The sequence below is a fragment of the Megalops cyprinoides genome, chromosome 23, assembly GCF_013368585.1.
Source record: "Megalops cyprinoides isolate fMegCyp1 chromosome 23, fMegCyp1.pri, whole genome shotgun sequence".
NCBI classification, from domain to species: Eukaryota; Metazoa; Chordata; class Actinopteri; order Elopiformes; family Megalopidae; genus Megalops; species Megalops cyprinoides.
The window spans coordinates 11,093,698-11,115,188 of record NC_050605.1 but is presented as its reverse complement, the minus strand read 5'-3'; the positions used below and the strand labels follow the sequence as shown (position 1 = coordinate 11,115,188).

The 21,491-nt window shown below is 42.6% G+C and overlaps 1 protein-coding gene across 1 annotated transcript in view; it reads right to left on the bottom strand.

The window, feature by feature from the left end:
- Nucleotides 1-21,491, bottom strand: part of LOC118770332 (neuron navigator 3-like) — a 138,099-nt gene that overhangs the window by 100,926 nt on the left and 15,682 nt on the right. Inside the window, exons 2-3 of the mRNA XM_036517935.1 lie at nucleotides 1,264-1,381; nucleotides 569-621 (exon numbers count right to left, since the gene is read on the bottom strand). Coding sequence (XP_036373828.1) covers nucleotides 569-621; nucleotides 1,264-1,381 — 171 coding nt within the window. The remainder of the gene's footprint in view (nucleotides 1-568; nucleotides 622-1,263; nucleotides 1,382-21,491) is intronic.

Below are 21,491 nucleotides of genomic sequence, written 5' to 3'. Positions count from 1 at the left end.
TATGTATTTATGTCAAGGCACTTTGGGACACTTATGTTGCAACATGTCAAAGTTCCACATAATACAACTTAAATTTATATATGAGGTTAATTTATAATGTGGCACAGTCAGCAACTACAAATGGAGTATTCCAATAAACTTTGGTCTGACAATGTCATAAAGCTCTATGTAAAAAAGTGGTGCTTATGTTAATACATGCCCTCCACTATTTTTAATCAAAGTAACCTTCTAAAAGTCCTGTGCAATACTTACACAATGTTATCATACTCACTACATCATGCAATGTAAACATTCATAAAGACTTACACAAACTGAAAGTAACAGAATGTCAAGGGGGGAGTAAAAGATCAATCTAGAATATGCTGTTAAGGCCACGTGGGACATGAATGGCAATGTAGCAAACCTACGACAGTATCTCCTGTGCAACATAAGTGTTTATGAAAGTTTATATAGTGCTTATGAAGGTGTTGTGCAGTAATATGTGAAGATACAAAGAGTTAGTAAAAATGAGGAAGATTCAATCATTCTCAATAAGCAAAAAAGCAAACTGTCAAATTTCAGGACTCACCATTTGAGACTGACTCCTGGGGCAGCCATTGATATCCTCCACCTTTTCATTCGCTGAAAGAGAACGGCACACCGTTAAGAGTCCGGACAAAGACCCAACTGAACTGCAGAGTATCCAATAACTCTGCCGCCACCGGCAGCCCCCGAGCAGCGCCCTCTGGGTGTAACGCAGCACGGTGCTGCACAGCGCTGAGAAATAACACCCTCAGAAACGTAATCGCCCAGCACAAGGGAAGCTGGAGGGAGAAAAAAAAAACACTGGTCCGCAAAACCATTACGGACACTGGATCCTCGGCTGCTGTCTGTTTGAGAGCCAGGAATAAGCTGCAAGACAGTTGAGGGGGGGTGAGGGTGGAGAGAGAGAACAAATAACATAGGCCACTCTGGGCTTGCTGAAAAGCACACATGGGACACACATGCTTTAATAGGGCATAAATAGTTTACAATGCGGCTTTATGCGCCAGGGGCTATACAGTAGATTTCTTTTGCTTGAGACTGAATTAGAAGTGGAGCTAAAGCTTCAGTTTTCAGTGCATGTATATAGCATGTTTGTCATGCAGACAGACACATTAAGGTGCTCTGTGTGTTGCAGACAGACCTCTGTGTATGTTTGCATGCACGTGCGAGTGTGTGTTGGTTAGTGAGAGAGCGTGTGCACGATACATCTGAACATATGAGCAATGCGCACATTCTCACCTATGATCTGGATGATTTCTGCCAGCAGCACTCCATCCGCGATGTCCTGGGTCAGGTCTTTAATAAGCCGGGGGCAGCCGGACTTAGCCAGGTAGTGATTGGCCCAATCAGTGTAGATCTACAAAGGGAAGGAAGCAGACAATGGGAAGAGGAATGCCAGTCTCCGTAGTGGAGAGAGAGGAATGACTGAATGAATCTTAAATTGCCCTGTGTGGAAACCCAAAGAGTCTAGTCGTGGAGGCTTAGGGCTATGAAGCATGAGTCATATTTGTTATAACCCCGGGGTCAGCGCCTAATCTGAACAAACAATATAATATATGGCCTTCTTCAGTGTCATTCAACTAAGATGGACCCAACTTGAGAAGCACTAAAGGTTTGCAACACAAAACATCACACAACACATAATACATCCAACGGTTGTTCATATGCTATGTAAATGTCTGAGATTGTTTATAGGAAGATTCTAGTGATAACTCAGAAATAAGAGACAACTGTAAGGAGTATTCAGGTATTTGAAGACACAAACATACAGTACAAGTATTTGCTGTTGAGAAATACAGAAGAAGAAAGTAGCTTTGTGAAACATCAATAAAAAAAAAAAAAACTTATAAATCATGCATAAAATGATTTGTTAGAGCAAAGAATAGGATAAGATATTTAATCCTAAATATAGGGCATACAGCATTACTGTATTGTATATAAATACAATAGATAAGTAAAGCTTGTTGTCAAATCTGACACCTTCTGTCAGTAACAATATTATGCTTTATCGATTAGTGATACAACAGCTGTATCAGAACTGCTCCTAAAGAGAGGACCTCAATAGAGAAGGGATGAATCATTCAGACAATCCATCCAGGGTGTTCTCATACAGCCCAGCATTGTGTCCCTAAAGTAAGCAGTCCAACTGAAGACTAATTGAAAGGAGCTGCTTCCCAATCGGCCAGACAAAAGACAGAGGGAACCGGGGGGCAGTCGTGAGCCAGCAAACTTGATCAGCACTGCGGTTTCTGTGAAGTACAGTGCCTTGAATACTGTTCCCAAAAAAAGAGGGGGATGTGGGGATGTTGATCCCTTTCATGTTGATGTTGACTTCATTTTCGAAACTTAGCTGTTATTTTTTCCAGTCCCTTGCAAAGGCATGCCTCAGGGGTCTGTTCTCGGACCGCTTAACAATGCTGGACATCGTGTTCAAAGCCCCATCCCTTGTCTTTGTGCAATATTCATCTTAATCCAAACAGCATGACATCCAGCATTTCAAATCCTACATAGCAACAGGTATGGTAGATTCCTATTACATAATCCACTTATTAATGTGGCAGCATTAGCCAGGGTGACTCTGACCACCATCCTGCTGGACTGGTCAAGTCAGGAGGTACACAACTGTACTTCAACTGAAGCCAGCTCAGGTAAAAAAATTTCACCTGAAAAGGAAAAGAAGGTTACAAAAGAATGCTTGACAGAGATATCTACAGAGGTCTCATGTAAATGGTTAGGACTATACCAATATTTTTCCTGCAATTTAAACTTTATTATGTCAAGTAAATTCAACAAACACACATATTCCCCTTCCTTCTCAAAGATACAGTCTTCCCCAATGAAGTTCATTTCTTTCTCTTTGTAAAAACATATCTGCAGCTCTTCAAAGCATTGAGAATTGTAACCACCACGGTTTCGTCCCCAGCTTTGTCAATAACGTGTAGCAGTCTTACATATCCATTTACACACCGAGTCATTTACTGTATTCGGTGTCTTCCAATAGGCTAGCACAGCGATGCCCCAACCCAGCTGCCCTGCCCCGCCCCGCCCACTGCCTCAGGATTCAAACCTATCAAACTAACCTAACAAACTATTTGGTTACAAGTCCATTTCCCTAACCATCAAGAAACACCACCTCTCACTGTAGTCCTCAATAACTCTGCAGCAGTCTGTTCCCCTTTCTAAAAAAGGCGAGGTTATTAACAGTGCCGCAATGACACATTCAGGGGAGAGAATATGCCAGCAGGTTTCTGGGAAAAGGGACCCATTCAGCCTCCTTCTTGACAATTACCTAGCAGAGAGAGGTGATGTAACTTATTCAGGCAGGATGGACTGTAATTGAAAAGCCTATCAATGTGAACGCCCCGTGTATAGAGACTCAATTTGAAATCACTTAAACTGAATGAAACATTGTTAGTCAAGCTATTGTTCACAGAAATAAACTAGTCACATCCATCATTTCTCTCCAAATACTTGACTACCTTTTCCCCCTCTACGAAACTTTATTGATATGTTTATAAGTAACAAAATGCTTCTTTAAAATAATATTGCGTGCACCACAAAACATGTTCATAGTCCAGTGCACAAATAATGGCAGGATGAATAATTGAATATTGAATATGTTTGATGTTCTGTCTGTCAAACTGTGTAGAGAATGTGCAGAACTCAATAGTTATAATGGTTCAATATGGTTCAGAGATGAGGGAGTGGACTGGTCATTTAAATGAGATATGTTCAAGGACATAAAAGGAAGGATATCAGATCAAGGTCTAGCAGGTATATGCCCGTGCCAGAAAGATAACTACAAACAAACAGTGACATTTATCTCCATATAACTAAAACAAGCCCAGACTACATTCCTGAAAATAAGCTTTGCCAGTGCATCTTTTTTTACCAGCGTACACAGAGTTACAAACAGTTTCTCTTTGAAGATTCACTTACGAACACTTATGGAATCAACCACGAACCTATCTGACCCTGATGATTCAAAGGCACTTCCCTACCAGTCACGTCTTTCACAGAGAGCTAAAAGAAACCCTTATCACTCATCTGCAGGACTGCATTTTTTAGCAAACCCCCCCCCCCCCCCCAAACACACACACACGTAAAAACACACGTACACACACACACAAACACACACACACACACAAAATGAATATGGTCTCTTTAAGAAGCCAAGCTGTGAATTTCTCACTATAAAACATCATGCCTCTCTTTTTGCAGACCCATTATTTCCTTTCCTCCCTGCTAGCTGTGACTCAGTTGCCTCCGTCCGGCGACAGATGTTTCAAAGTTGCCCTGCTGTTCGGCGAAGCATCAGATGCACAAGCCACATCCTTCAAAGATGTTCCCTCAGTCGTATGAATCGATCTGGAACACCCCCCCCCCCCCCCCAAAAAAAAAAACCCCTCCGAAAAATATACAACGCCCCTCTCCCTCCCCAGTTTCCCAGAACAGTATGCTACATTAAAACGAACCATCAATTTACCTGCCGCGTGCATGAGGGCAGTCCTGCACTTGAGCATTTGGGTCCAAAAAAAAAAAAAAGAAACACGGTCCGTTTTGCAGCAATGAGACCGTTCCTCGCAGAAAGCAGATGAACTGCTTGAGAGGCTGATCACATTGTGGTGTCTATGGCTGTGCGAGTGCCGGGAACAGCATGCAGTAGCTCCTCACTTCCATTGGGAGGTGTTAGCTACTGAGGAAAGTTGAGGGATGAGATTCTGGCAATGGGAAAAGAAGCACAGCTGCCTGTCTGCAACACTGTACCGGGAGGTTAAGAGCCGGGCCAGAGACAAAACGATAGCCCTGCTTTTGTTGTGCTTACTGTATTAATGAGGCAAAGGGCAGAGACACAATTACAGTTTAACCTCAGCAGGTCAGTCACCCAAGAAAATGCCGTTAACAAGCAAGAAAGTACATACAGAAAAACACGGAACTGGGAGCATCCTTATTTGGAGCATCATAATTAAAAATATCTAAGGCTGAATTAATCTCTTCTGAAGGTCCTGCAAAATATAATCATTTAAGAATTACCAGCATTCTGCTTCAACAAACATTGCAGAAAAGAAAGTAAAGACCACACACATTGTTTACAGTGAGCGCCCACTGTAATAACACGCACAAAGCTGAAGTTACGGACGTACGTGAACAAAGGGCTGATGCATGGAAATTTAGCCAAATAAACATGATTTTTACTGATACAAAGCACTGAATATATGAGACCACTCATTCTGCTACCCCTGTGTAATATCAGTCCGAACCTCTGTTGAATTGATTGTTTTTGCGTTTCACCAGAAGCTTCATTCAATAATATGGCTCTTCCTTCGACCACATAAGACCAAACAGAAACAAATGACATGTGGCAATAATTCCACCATTTGGCAGACGGGCCCGGGATTTTCAGTTTAGAGCAGTGCAGCATTTGTCTGCGCTTTCTGTCAGTCAGCAAGCCCAACAGAACGTTCTGCTGGGGCAAGAGCCTGTGGGTCATTTCCGTGGGGACAGGATACATCTCTGTGCCCTCACAGGAAGTGGAAGAGGTATAGCTGTCATTATATTCGCTCTGCATTCACGCTGGCCCTTGGCTGCCCCGCATTCATTGAGCTGGGGCCATTGGTTACATCCTCAAGCAAGTCCCGACTTCAATGACATCAGCGAAGGGCATTCATGTTAGAGTTCACATGACTGTCCTCAATTTAATCCAGTGCCAATCAGCGAAAATCAAACAAAAACAGATCTGCTTTGCTGACAGTATTCCATTAAAATATCATAAATTTTGTTGTCAGCAACTTTCCAAAAGAAAAACTATGTTTCAACAAAATATGCTGGAAATATAGACTCCAGATTCCTGGACAAAGAAAGAAAGAAAAAGTCTACTTGTAAAAATTAATGACCTAATAATAATCATAATACCAATTATAATCCATAATGAGAACCCACTCATTTTCTGCTGATGGTGGCCTCTGATCGAATGTTGAAATGAAAATCCACTTATGAACTGTTTAAATATTAGTGACTGGTATGCTGATGATTTGCACTGATGAATCATGTATCCCTGCAGAGCTGGAGGCAATTCTGTGCCATTAAAACTGCTCCTATAGATGGAATGCATACTGAAAATACATATAAAGTTTGTTTGACCCACAGATTTCAGGTCCCTTATGTTATGACTAGTAGTGCTAAGAGAGGAGAAAGAAAAAACTCAAACTCAAACAGACCTGGCATATCCTAATTTTGGAATAGAATAACAATTATTATAATAATATAATAATTTTGGAATAATGGAATAGACACACACATATATACATATATATGTGTGTGTGTGTGTGTGTGTGTGTGTGTGTGTGTGTGTGTGTGTGTGTAAATATATGTATATATAAAACATATATATGAATATATAAAACCAGCAACTGCGTATTAGGCTAACTTCATGACAGCCTCTGAGTGCTAAATAATAAATAATTATAATAAATGCAATCCTCCAGGGCACTTGCCTGCAGACAATGTTTCACACTACAAGTCCCAAAATGCACCATAGTAAAATGGAAGGATTAATATAGAGGGCGCTGCCAATGTAAACCACCCCTACCCCTTGGGGAACAAAGATAATCATGTTGCCCCACTGTAGACTTCCAGTTATTGTTAGCTAATGATACAGCCAAGACAATGTACTGTGCTGGAGGGTTCCACTTGTACTTGGAATCCATATTAACTATACTATGCAACAGCCCTATGTTTTAATATAAGACCAGCAATGTGCTCCACAGAGCAGTTTTGCTATTTCATGGTAAACTATATATCCTTTCACTCTACTGCCAAGATTCTTGTAGGCTGAATCACACTCAAACCAGTCTCAACGCCTAGACTAGTGAAATCACCTGTACAGCAAACAGCTGGCCTAAACTGTTACAGTTCTCTTCCCACAGCTGGTGCAGAAACCTTGGATTCACACAGAGCAGTAGTCTGTCTCCATGCTGCCAACTGGCAGCACTATAATAGTAAACAGTAAAATATACATGAGGGCAAGACAGGAAAGGGTTACTGCATATATAAAAAATACAACTGTAACTGACACCTTTGATATCTGATCCATTGTGCAAGCCTGTGATATAAACTAAACTCCTAAATCGCCTGCCTGGAGCTTGGATTTGCGCTGCACCTCCCTTGCCCATGCCATGCTGAACAAAGTAAACAGGAGAAATCAAAGAGAACTACAGCAAAAGTCTCAAATCAAAACAGACCATAACAGTTACAGAGTGTTCTCCATGACGGCCTCATACGTGATCTTTGGTCTCTCACTCATGCTGCGCTGCAGCCACTCTGGAGGTGAAGTCAGGTCATGTGACTACACATCTGCACACAACAGTGACTTAAACGTTTATGAGTGTGGCCCTTGCTTCAGACAGCTGACATCACGTCTTCCTGCGAGTTTTCAGGCTTGCATTGGCTTGGAGCTCTACCGCACTTGATCATACGAACTTGGAGTCTGGTGTGGTGCAGCGAGACCAATTACAGATGAACCCAGTTATATCACTTGTGTTTAGATCATTTCTTAGAGCCCGTTTGTCATTGGGCTTCCATGCCAACTTAACCCTGGTTATATCGCCACTTTATCAGCAGCAATAGAGCAACGGAGACACTGAGAAGTTTCTTCTCCGCTTGGTACATTGTTGATGTCATAAAAAAAAACATTAAGCCTGCATGTTTATCTAGGCATGAAATTGAGATTATGGTTTAGTTTCACTGCGGTTTACAAAACACTTTAAGTCACACTCAAATAATACATATGTATACTTCAGCTGATCCTTTGGAAGCACTTGTCAGACTGATTCTTATCTCACAACCTCATTTTCTCAGGCAAACAAACAGACATGAGTCAATGGGGTCTGAAAGTATGGGGGATCGGCTAATTGGAAAGGAGGAACTAATCCGATAACATCCTGAGTTAGAAAAACTGAGCGAGCCTCAAAACAACCCTGCTTATCTGAGGGCTTTAGGAGAGCAAAAATCATTATTCCCATCTCCAAAAAGAGTGTGAACCTATGATTGTGCTCCTGGAATGCTGTACACAAAGTTGCTAGCGCTGAACTAGCCGAGGTGGGGACACTCCATTACAACCAGACAAAGTGTTGTTTGGTGTGTCTGGTTAGATGCACCAGGCATCTATACCTTGGGCTTGGTCTGTCCAGAACTTTCCATGAGGGTTCATTTTCAAGGATGTATTCGCTTGCTAACCGCAGGTGCCCTTTAAGGCTTCCCAACACTCAGCTAGCTGTAACATAAGCTTTTCTTCGCAAACGTGTGAACGTCCCTGCAGACGAATTGTAAAGGCTCATCATATAAACAGCAAACACGCAATTAGTGGCCTGCGCTTCCAAAAGGCCCACTAGGCCCTGGCGAGCCTCTGCGTGCACTATTGAGATTGGCTCCTGCAAAGCACACGTCCCTGACCGCCACACACACAGCCACCAGGAAAAAGGCCCATCCTATAAAACATGCATTACCCATTTTTCCCCCAGATGTTCTGAAATTATCCCCTAATAAGCTAATCCATGAACTTGGCACTGAGTATCCACCAAAGAGTGCCAGTGTCTTTAATCAGGTCCCAGAATCTAGGGAGTCCACAGTCAAATGGCTGTGTATTTGAGCCAGATTCTCCCCTTTTCATCCAATGGGGTCAGCAGGGCCTCTAAATTCATATATATCACTCACAGTGCTTTTAAGATGTGACATCAATGTTTGCTCCCTTCCTTGCTGTAATTACTCAGGTGCCCTGATAAAATTTAAGGCCCGATTCTCATCCATTTAAAAGAGGTCATTCAAAGCCTCGGTGCACTTGAGGTCGGTAAGTGCTTATCAACCTATGCCACCGCCTGGAATCTTTCCAACATCCACCACCAGCCCTCGCAACCACACCCTCGCAAACAATATCCAGGGAAACGCACCTACCCACACACTCACTCACACACACACGCACAGACACACACACACACACACACACACACACATTCAGCCCCACAGACACCCACGGACACACACCCACCATCACGCCCACACACCCGCACATGAACACTCACACACCCATTCACACATCCCCACATACAACAGCCCATGCACTGACACACAACAATCAAACAGTCTGAAGAGCAGACAATGTGTACATGGTAAAGTTTACGGTAAATAAAGCGGTGTTACTTGCTTTGGGAATCCAATCCATACACATGGCACTGAAAACCAGAGAAGACCAAACCCAAAGTGTCCAGGTACATCCAAACTCAAGTATCACCCCTGATATTGCTTCTGTTATTGCGGCTAGAAACCCAACTCTACTGTATAGCAATGAAGCAGTTGTTTCATTCTAGCTCCGCCTTTGCTGTCCTTGCGCCAGCTTTCCTGTTATTACAGTCTGAAACTAAAACAAGGTAGAGGTCTTTTAAGGTAGCAGTACCTAATACACAAGTGTGTTTGTACTCAAAACTGTATTCCCACTGTAGGAGCCGCGCACATTCACCCAGCCCAGATTAAATCAGCGTGAATCGCTGCGTGTTTCGGGAGACACAGACAACATGACTGAAGCGGAGCGGCAGGAGCCAGGTGACACGAGTCTGTTCCTCCGTACCTCTGTCACCAACATCACAGGCCCCGGCACCCCGGAGACAGCCTGTCGCCGCTCATCTGCACGATCACTGTTCCTGTCACCGATTTCCTCGAGGGATCCAAGCGGTTTCTCCCTCTGCCTCGTCCTCGTCTTCTGTCTGTTTTATTCTCTCTCTCGTTTTTCTTCCCCCAATCTCCCTCGTTCGCCCGCCGCTCGGGTGCCCCGTGCTCTCATTTCCTCTGCTTCTCTCCCTCGTTCTCTTACTTTGCTCTCTTACATATGTCTCTGTGCCTCTCCTGTTCTGATCTCTTGCTCATGATCTCTACATTGTTCTCTGTCCTGTTCTCTTCTTTTTGTGCCCCTCTCTCCTGCTCTCTCTCACTTCCCCTGTTTTTCCCTCCATCAGACGCAGCAGTGCCACACAATCTCTTTAGGTCACCCTTTCTGCAGGGCACAGGTCACTGTTTCAATAGGACAGGACAGAGGGTCTCAACATAGTCAGGATGGCAGTTAGACAGCCTTCTCAGCATGACCCCTCATGCTTCCCAGCATGCATAGCATCACCTCCATCCCTTTCCCCTGACATGACAGAGACATGAGCAATCCCAGGGCAGGTGAAAGAGCAGATTCTGCCTCCTCGATTGAATCTTGTGCGACTCTCCCCAAGAGTGCAATTTTGGCATAGCTCAGTGAATTAAAGACGCACACTACCAATTTCAATATCTCACCAACATTCAATATTCTTTCCTGTTTCATATAGACAGAGGCCTTTGGTTAATGCTTAATGAGTGAGGGCTTTTTTATTTGGTTTAGAATCAATTACATCGAGCTGGCAGGGCACGGGGTAATATACCTCTGTGCAATGTCTCTCAAAAATCCCCCTTCTACCTGTAATTTGAATCCGTTAATGAAGCCGCTCTGCGTAGGCATGACACCACATATAATGAAACAATTCTTCACCACTTCAATATTTACCTTCCCCTCTGTGCTGAGAATTATTTGTGCAAATGTGTTTAAAGGCTGGGTTATTTGAAGCTTCACCTCTGCTGCCACAGTATGTCTGCACGCAGTGACAACTCGGGCAAGTGCCACCCATGTCCAGCAGAGGGAGCTGTTGGATGTAACTCCAGCCGTGGAATTTTTGAATATTTTTCTTCACCAGAGAACAGACTGCATTGAGAAAGTGCTTAGTCATCCATAACCTGAAAGTAATTTTAGAGTTATCTAAATCATTGTCACTTTAAATAATAGCTAAAACATCTAGCAAACATCCATGCCATTCAACTTTGATTGAAACTAAATTTCTAAGTTCAAGCCATTCAGAAACATATTTCCTGTGCTCTCCAAACCATATTTTATGAATATAACATGGCCTTAACCCCAGGCTACTGTATATAGAGCCAAAGTAGAGTCTTGCTCTGCCAGTTCACCTTTGACCTCTTTCTGATGGGTATTTTGTTGTTGTAAGTGTTGTCGCAGGATGGGAGGTGTACATGCTCTAAGCCTCCAGGTCATACAGCAGCACTCAGACTTTTGCTGGAGCGTAGGCTTATTCATACTCAAAACCCATATACAGCTATATCTCTGACATTTCCCTTGGGTATATGGATAAGTAGCCTGGCCCACGGCACCACAGCACCACAGTATCAGACACAGTCAGAATCAACAGCACTGAACACATTATCAGGAACACAAGAGCACTGATTGGCCAGAAGGAGGAACATTCCCTCAGGACCTGAATCAAGTGTTTGACCCTACAGCAGCAGAGGGCAGCATCTATTACTCACAAAGTAACAAAACTAACACCTCATCTGTATCAAAATGTTAAAAATAATGTGCCATTTTCCAAGAACTCTAAGCTTTTCTCCATTTTGTACTTATCCGTATTAAATACCTTAAAAGGAAAGCAGTGAAATAAATGTTTCAATGCCTGTTTTTTAATCAAATATAAGAGATATCTGCCCTAACAAGTAAGCAATCAACCCTCATCATGTTGATACAATTATTATTACTATTATGATAATTTTGTATTTTTGAATGGCCACTTATCATATTTAAAGGGCACCTACTGTTGGTCTTTGAAAGTTCACTTTAGGGGTAATATTTAAGTATTTATTCTTGTCTATACATCCTGGATGTTCTCACGAACTTAAAAATCATTCAGTGTCCTTCCTGGGTCCTCCCTGTCACTCCTCTCTACCCCAGAACTCAGAGTGAGCGGGTTTATTCTCCCTTGCGGCAAAATCGTACACTGGAAAAGATGGATATAGCCTTACGGCTCATCACTAACATATATTTGCAAGTCTTATCTTCAACCCAGCATGCTGGCTGGAGTAAGCACTTCATAGCCTAGTTCTACATTTTCTCTCGCGTATGCTGCTGGCACTTACCCCAGACTTATTTCCATGTGGAGAGGAAGCTTTACACGAGATTATGTCTTTACGTTGAGCAACAGGTATATATTGTTGTATTATTAAAGATTACACCATGTCATTATTAAAGATTCTCCTATCAGGGGTGACTTGCATATTTCACTCTTTACATTCCACCATTTTAAATGATATCCACTTATACAGCTGGTACTGAAGTAGTTCAGGTAACAGATCTCTCTGTGGGGTGTAACAGCAGTACCCTGCCTGGAAATAAACCCTGCAATCTTCTCGTTGCACACCAACTTCCATAAATACACTTTTGCCAAAATTTCTGATACACTTAGTTAAAGGTTTAACAGCAAGATAGTTGCACTGGTCTCTTATTAACAAAATTAAAAAATTCTAATCTTTGACTGATTTGCTGGTAAAAATCAATGACTGACACAAACAGGTTTTAGCATAATTAAGTTGCATATTTTGCCTTATCCAAACCAAATGATACATGTAAAACATCTGTCTTAAGAGCATTTTTGTCATGGATGATGCATTGTGAGTCATCAGGTTAAGAGTGATGTATCTTCCATGTGTTTGTTATTCTTTTAAAAACAATTTCATACATGTTGAGCTGGGCTACCCGTCGATTAATTCCAAGCCTGTGTATCACCGTTTCCTGCTCTTTCTGTACCATATGACCCAAACTGATGAGTCAGAGACCTCGGCCAAAGGTGACTCATGAATCCCCTTGCCCACTGAAAAAATGTGACAGGAAGGAAGAGCTTCCCTTTTATATGTCCCTCTTGTCAAGGACTTCCTCTTGGCTCATTCGCTATGGATTCAGCTGTGATTGCAGTGGGCACTGTGGCACAACACCATATCAGTCTCAGACAAACCAGCAACAAAATCACCATGTAGACATGGAAGCACATGGACCCAAATAGAAAAGTGATGGATCTGAACCTGGCGTTACATAACTCAGACACACACACACACACACACACACACACACACACACACACACACACACACACACACACTTATTTTCCATTTATACAGCCTGCCATAAAATACTGGGTGAGATACCGTTCTCAGGAATATAAACATCAATGCAAATCTGACAAGCCCAGGGCCAGAGGTGGAAAAACCCCCAGCTTCAGAAAGTAAAAGTCCTGCCACGTATGTGTTCCACCCATGCACTACACCAGCTGAATTTAATTAGCACAACTCTTCAGCCAGGTAGAGGAGCTAACTAGTGAAATCACCTTGTTTAGTGAATGGCTAGAACAAATACATGGTAGGACTTTGCCCGGGGCCCAAACCACCATAACACACCAGTGCTTTAATATGCTGCTACCAAATGCCCATAAAGGCATCATTTCAGCACATTAAAAGACCTATCCCTATCAAAAAGTTTTGTGAAGACTGACAAATGAAAGCTTTCAGAGATGTGTCAACATCAAGAAAGAGATCTCTGTTCACTCTGTGCCTAGTTGGTTGAAAACAGTAGTGGCCAGTTCTTTCTTTGATGTTGATTTATCGGTTTTGAAACCTAGGGCCCCCATTATGTCACATTTAAAAGGTCTGTTTTGGAATGTGTCAATAGTTCCACATATTCCACATTTCCTGAAAAGTTTATTAAGTTGGAATTACGATATATCTTCTGCAGACTTACTACAGACAGTGGGAGTGGATGACCAGGCCTCTCTCATGGTAAACAATCCTGTTGATGACATGTCTCTGATGGACTCTTTACATTGGTGTATCCTCCCCAAGTCTGAAGGTAGGAATGACAGTTGGTTTGGCCATGTTGACTGACAGTGTTATAAACAGCCCTTGTCCAGATGTGGTTGTGCAAGCCCAACTAGACCAAGACCCTGACCCCACTGCATTGGAGTTGTTAGTCCTCCAAAGAATTCAAGGATATTTTAAGTGAAAAGTAAACTCTGGGAAAGAGTTTCTATGTAGCAAAGATTTATAAACCTGTCACGGAGTAAGGTCAGTAAGAGCCACTCGGGGGGCATTCTCTGGGACTCACTTTGAAATACTTATCAGGAAAATTTTAAATACATTTCAGTCCCATATCAAACAGTAAAAGTATGTCCAGTTGTTACAGTTATTATAGCAAGTGTTACATGGGGACAAAAGTGAACCACTAATTTCCCCATGTGTGCTGCCGTGGATGCCCTTTAAAACTGGAGCAGAGTAATGTGGCACTGATTGCTATCCGGTTGTCTCCTTAGTACACCGGTAAAAAGAGAAGTGATTGCTACAGAGATAGAAAATCCTAGCAAATGGACTTACCGTTCATTACCACTTGTGAGCTGGTGCTTGTATGTGGTTCTACACAGTGTATTCATACACAATTTGCCTGGTTCTAACACATAATGCCTGCATTACTGAGAGGCTGTTTTCACCATAAGTAAGTCTGCATATGAAAAAAAGGCCTTTTTGGACCTAAGAAATGCTGAAAAAACATTTACTGCAATTAATCAGGCATTTAAACTTCATGACCTTTGCGGAATGTGCTTGCATAAATTATTTTAGTTTTGAAAAACAATATATGCATAAATTGAGGAAAAAATTCTTGATCAAAGATCATAGCTCCTTTGATGTATGCTTTAATGCTGACATGAATTTTAAATTTTCAATTAAAAGCTAATTATGAGCAGTTAGAGAAACTACATAAGCATCAGTATTACTGTGATCAAAGATCTCAGCAATTTGGTTCATTTCAGAAGAACACTGCATTCTTAGCTTGTTGACCAGCACTGAATGCAAATCCAAAATGTATTTGGTTTAAGGAAGCCATTTTGAAGGCAAATACTACTTCCATCCATTATTGTTTCCTCACTAAGCCTAAACGACTTCACACAATATTCTTTGGAACACTCATGAGATTTGAGTTTTAAAATGTTTTTTTTTGTGTGTGTGTGTCCGCTTGGACTTCAAACTTGACAGGACTCATGCCACATCAACAGAAAGCCAAGACAGACGTCCCTAAGCACCTTCAGAATTCATTACCCTGTTGGTTCAGAAATCACACCCCCAAGTTTTCCAAGTGTCAGTGCAGATCGATTGTCTTTCCTCATTGTAAAAATCTGGGTCTACCTTGGGATTATTAAAGCTTTTGTGCCAGAGATTTTTCTGACTGCACCCCAGTTGCCTGTGCAAAGGAACGGGTCACATGTTTGCATCTCTCCTTGAAGGAATTTTGAAAGAAACTTTCTGAGGGACTGCAAGAAACTTTTGCTTTTAGAGACTGGCTTATGGGGCCAAGCAAGGAAGGAGATTTCAAGGGGTTATTTGAATCAGAGCATGCTTTAAAATCTGACGACAGTGACAGTGATTGTTGAAGCTGTTCGGTTCATCTCAAATACAAATGCGCTTCATGCCAGAGTGAAATAATCAAACTTAGCAGCTCAGGAGCAGAAATAATGCTTCTAGCAGAGAACTATTCTCAACTCCCATCTGTCTTACTTGGAAAGGCCTTCATCATGTTCATATCACTGGGGGAAATCAAATATACATCTGATCTAAAAACCAGCTCATGCAACACCAGCGATTACTGTAAGAATCCCTGTTTATTTTCAATAAATGTATGTTTGAGTTTATTTTTCAATCTCCCATAGGTCGTGGAACAATTCAAGGAGGAGTCACAGGAGTCAGCTGAGTAAAGTAATGACAAAACCTGTGACTGAAAGAGAGGGATGGAGCAAAAAGGTGGACAAAACACTGGTACGGCCCGAGAAGGGTTCTGATTGATAAAACAGACCGAGCTGGATGAGGGAGACCTGACTGCGGAGATCACAGATCGGCACTCCAGATCACTCTGTGTGGTCAGAGGAGACGGCACAACTGGGATAAATTTCACACATGTGGGCCGTGAAACGCCGGCATCCCCTCTGCTGAAATGAGCGCAGGAAATTTAACTCACTGGCATGGGCGGGTCCCGTCTGAAAAGTAGAACCCAGAAAAAAAAAAAAAAACCTGGACGTAGTCCATGAAGAAAATGATTTCAACTGAGACACGAGCACAAATTCCATGCTCCTGCTAATGCCTGAATGCCATACACATTGCTGTGATTAAACAGGTGAAAGAGGTTCCTGTTATACTGCAAACCTATTTAACATGGACCCATTTCTCTAATCAATACTGACACCAAAATATTTTTGATGCAACAGCTGCAACCTCAGGAGCAATTATGATTATGAACTAGTCACTCATTATTACAAGGCGTAATGATATAGTTCACAGCACAACTGAAGATGGTTTACTAGAGATATTTACCACATTGTAAATAACATTTCTTCACATCTGGAGAGATGAGTATGACATGCAGCAGTGAGCAAGTCATTTAAAAATACATGTAAAGAGAAAATGTAAGCAATAAAGGCAACCCCATGAGCTGTGTCCACAGACGTAACTTGTTTGTGCATTTATACATCCTACAGTTGTCCTGTGAACAGCATATGACATTAGCTTATTACCTTTCAACTCCCAACGGCATACAGATGATGATTTCTCTGAAACTGGAAGTAACACTGACTGCAAATTCAGATCTTTCTGATTGGCCCCGAACACAATTTACCAGACTGTGTCTCCGGTAATCCCACTGACAGACTAGTGTAGCTTTATTACCGTTCTGCCTGGGGCTGCGTTGCCACTGAATGACTCACCATTCGGCAAATGAATCCCTGGAGCTGGCTCCTCCTGCTGTCTGAGGCAATCAGGAGAGAAAGAGAAACTCGGACAGGATGGAAACGAAATGGTGCAACTTCGCCCCCCCCCCCCCCCCCCCCCGCGGTAACGAGCATGTAATTCACCTGCCTCGGAGTGACATTTCTTATTTTCACCTTGACTGCGGACAGACCTAAAAACCACAACGGTAACACTGGGCTCTCTGTCTGTTTTGGGGAGGTTACCAAATAAATGAGCTCCCTTGCCCAAATAACTGTCAGAGCAGAACAGTCAACCTGCTCACGCTTATCAAACTTAAAGTGTGGAGAGAGGAATCATGCACTGTAGCAGGGCAGTACACCATTTGCCTGGCTGCAAAGGGACCTGAATAACAGCCTCTCCAATTGAAACTGGCGTGCTATTAGTAGGCCGGCCAGATCCTTGCAGTTGCAAAGGCTGCTGAGGCAGGCAAAGACCCATTGCCACACTGAATTTACACTTACTCATTCCAGAGATAGCTTATAGGGATGACAGCATGATGAGCCATATGCCTCTCACACTCACAGAAGGTGCAAAGTCACTCCAGCACAATGCTTGGCAGAGTTTAAGCCCGGCTGTACTAACAGGATGATGTGCCTCAGGATATGCCCGTCCGTTCAAAGCCACTTGAGGCTGTTTTCTGAAAAATAACAAGAGTTTCACCTTAATATTATTACTTCACGTGTTTATCTAGCTGCAGCTTGAAGCTCATTTGGCAAGTCCTGGAAAGGGTCAATTTCTATGTGAAAAGCCCCAGCAAAAATGTTGGATTACTGGAAAACTATATTGGATAACTGGATACACCAAGCAAGCACTCAGGCAAAGGCCCTTACCAGGCTAACTTACAAGTGCTTGATATGGCCAGCCAAGCCTTTCCTGGGTTTTGCGTTCTAACAGAACTACCGTGGGTGCCATTTACGCTGCAGTTATCTCCCGCATCTGCAAAGATGCACTGCTTATGGGTAGGTTATCTCATGCCAGGTTACCCTGCATGCATCCTGCCCTCAAATTATTGGAGACACTGCTGAGGGCTAATGAGGGAAGCAGGTGTGTGGCCACTGACACAGCCTGATGTAAAACCTGGGCTTGCTCCAGGACTGTGCACATCCCAGAATCTCTTAACACCTGATAGGAGGAGCAGAAATACAAGCCCTTAAAAAAGCCAAACGGTTTCCCAGGGTCTCCTAGTAAAAAGAGGAGAGTGGGAAATCCTTTGGTACTATGTGCATGTGGATGATTTAGGACCTTAAGATACACTCATGGACACAAGAAGGGTGGAGGTGCAGAGTTGCTTTGGTTCGTGATACAATATGTTTAATTTAATTTAATATCGGATTTTCAATTCCCCTGCAATGTTTAACGTCCTTACAGAGTCTTTCATCTGGCTGTGGCCTATTGACAGGATTCACCTGTGAAACACGGCTTTTACAAAGGAGCACTGTTCTGATCTAGACAAATAACCTCTTGCTGACTCAGCTCAGTGGAGCAAATATTTGGACTCCGTAATTGTCTTAAATTCCAATGCATACTGCTGCTATCGCTCTGCAATTTTTCAACGCAAGTGGAAATCAGGGTGACTGGGTAGCGTTATTGCCTCAACAGGGGAATTGATATGGGAGTTAATCCTAAACGCTGTCAAGCTGGAATACCAAAAAAAAAACGAAGTCATGAATCACTGGTTTGGGCAACAGAGAAGCCAGGGGACAAGCTCAAAGACATAGGCTAAGTTCACATCAGTCAAGCGCAGAGGTGCAGAAGGATTCAACAGTAAAACTGACAGAACGGAACAGGCAATAAAATGCAATCACAACGGAGAATACCTTCACGGCAACATAACTACAGAAAATGTGCAAACACACACAAACCCTACAAACATCCAAAATCCACACATACAGCAATGACAAACCATTCAGTCAAAATGCCCTTAAGACAAAACACAAACTTCACCCCTCCTTCACGGGATTTTAAACAAGGTCTGGATGCACCTCTGCTGTGGTTCCATTTTGCATTACATTTAGTCATTTAGCAGACGCTCCTGCCCCGAGAGGCTTGCGTAGTGCATGTGCTCTAATAAGCAGGTGATGAGCTGTGAGTAGTGCACTGCCTTACAGCATTTACAGCAGCCCAGAGCTCTCACAGGCTCCCAGGGTTCTGCTCATGTATATCGGATGCAATTTCACCCCAAAGGTTCTCAATGGGGATTTGAGTGCCCGAGTGCCAGTGGGCTCACCCACTAAAACCTGACACAGGAACAAGTGGCCTTATACTTTTATCTAATGCTGTCAAAATGTTACATCTAAGCTAATATCAAGATTTTTTTTTTTTCAATTCATTATGTAGCTCAGGTAAAAAAGCATTTGTCAATATGGGTATAGTTTGTGTATGTGGTATAAGTACAGGCTCTGTTAGTAGCGAAATTTAATGAATGTGTGCACGTATGTGTATTCTTTCATGATTTCCAATATATTTTCCCTATTTGAGAGAAACAAATATGTTCTGTTACCCAGTTAAGTTTCAGCTGTCACTATTGAAAGGTCATTCTCAAATATATATTTATTTTAGCTTTGATTTCCAAAATCGTTTATCAATCAGACAACAAATAAAGGTGCTCGGTGGGGCACACAAAGAGCAACTTAACAGGAGTATTTGATGTAAAAATTCCACTAATTAATGCAAGCAACAATAAAGTCCCAAAAGGACAATATAATCTCTTACAACACTTTTTTCCCCTTAATAGATAGACTCAAATAAAAAATTCCTTGGACAGTGTATCTTAACTCCCTTTTTGCAGTACATTGTGTGAAATTTCATCCAATTTAAAGCGCTGTCCTTGGTTAGGCGTTGTAAATGATACATCTGCAGCCTGAAACAGAGTCCTCCAGGTTTAGGCCCTGTGTCCTTCCATTGGGGAAGGATACTCCGGTTCCATGAGGAAAGCTTAGCCCACCTTAAGCCCATTCTTATACCTGAATCACAGAGGGTCCTTCTGTAAAAACAATAAAAAAAAAAAACTGGCAAATGGGCAGGTATGACTGTCAGGTTGTCTGTTAGGGCTGGGAAAAAGCAGGCAGAGTGGCTGATGGGAGGGCTGTAGCCGCAAGGCAAGCTTTTAAGCTTTCCGTCAGCGGCCTGACCACGAGCCAGCACATGAAGTGTGATCTCATGTGATATCATCACCACAAGTGCAGGAGCTGACCTCCTGCCCGCCCCCGAAGTGAAAAAGATACACTGTGTCTTCAGGGGAGGGGGGGCAGCGGCAGTGGCAGAGGGCTCCCTGAGATTCCCAGCACCTGTGGTGTGGTTTCCCATCATCCCCTCACTACGCTGACACCCCTCTGCTTTTTCAGTGCAGTTTCTTGTTTTTCTTCAGAAGCAGAAAGCTGGAGTCAGTTTTTATTTTTTTCATCTGCTGATTTTTTATTCAGACAGCTGCACTTTACTTATCTCGTATTCTGCAAGCCTTCCTAGCATATTCTCCGCACAGGCACAGAGAAAGCTCTGGCGGCGAGAGCCTATCGACTGCAGAGACTGGCACAGGGAGATCCTGTTGATAGCCATGGCTGCGAAACACACTCGGCTTCGACTTCGCCATTTGGAGCCCTCGCATCACTCCCCTCCACTGTCATTGTTCCACTCACATACTGGTACAGTGAGCTAAATCATATGATAACAGCGTATGGCATACAGCTGTCACAGTTCCACTGGAGACAAGCATGGCAAACGGTTGAAAACCTTCCGCTTACAAGCACCTACTACACAGAAAATAAATAAGCACAGTCACTCATCCACTTCAGTCCACAGTTAAATCTATGCACCTGCATTGGCTTTATGGCTTTTCTGAAATAATAAAAACGTCTTGACACTTCAACTCCCCAGCAGACATCCTTTCAGAGATTTTCCCCTTAAAGCCTTATCAAGTGTTATTACAGCGGCTCTTATCTCAACAAGAGGAGACATGACTAATCAAAAACAAAGAAGCAGATAAAAATCTGTATAGCGTGTTACTAGATTAGCAGGCCCCCAGATCTGTCCTCTAGGCAATTGAGGGATTGACTTCCGTGTCAAGTTCCCCCTATACTGTTCCCCTATGACTCAACAACATCCACAGAAAATATCCTCTGGATATCGCATCTTCCTTCCTCAAACAGTTGACAACTACAGTAGATCTTGTGGCAACACAGAAATAACACCAACAGTGGAATCATGGACTAACAATGCTTTCAGCTAAATAAAATTTAATTACATACATGATTGACTGTCATTAAAATGCTAATGCAAGCAAATCTCTATGTTGAACAGTTCGATATGATCTTTTTGTCTGCTTAAGACTTCTGCATGAATATTTTTTTGTTGCTTGTTCAACATTACTAGCTCTCTGAAACTGTTTGGAAGTAATCAGTACTGTATTAGCCACTATAGTTCTGACCAAATGATATTCAGTAAGAAACATTCCAAAAGTAATCACTATACACTACAAAGGCATCAAGTGGATCCAAGACTGGACAGGCCACTGTGTTAAGCAAAAGAATGGGCAAGAAACAATACTTAAGTCTGTTCCTTTCCCCCAGCAGTCTTGTACAAACACTCTCTCATTCCTGCCCATGAAAAAGATTAGGCGTCTAAACTTTGATCTGATTAGAGCCGATAATATTAAAGAATGAAAATGGGGACATAAAATGCTTCTTCATCTCTGTCTGCTCTCCCTCTCAGCCTGCACAAGACACTACAGCATAACAAACACGTGTGACGGGGCATGTCGTCGTCTTCACGGCAGAGCCGAGTCA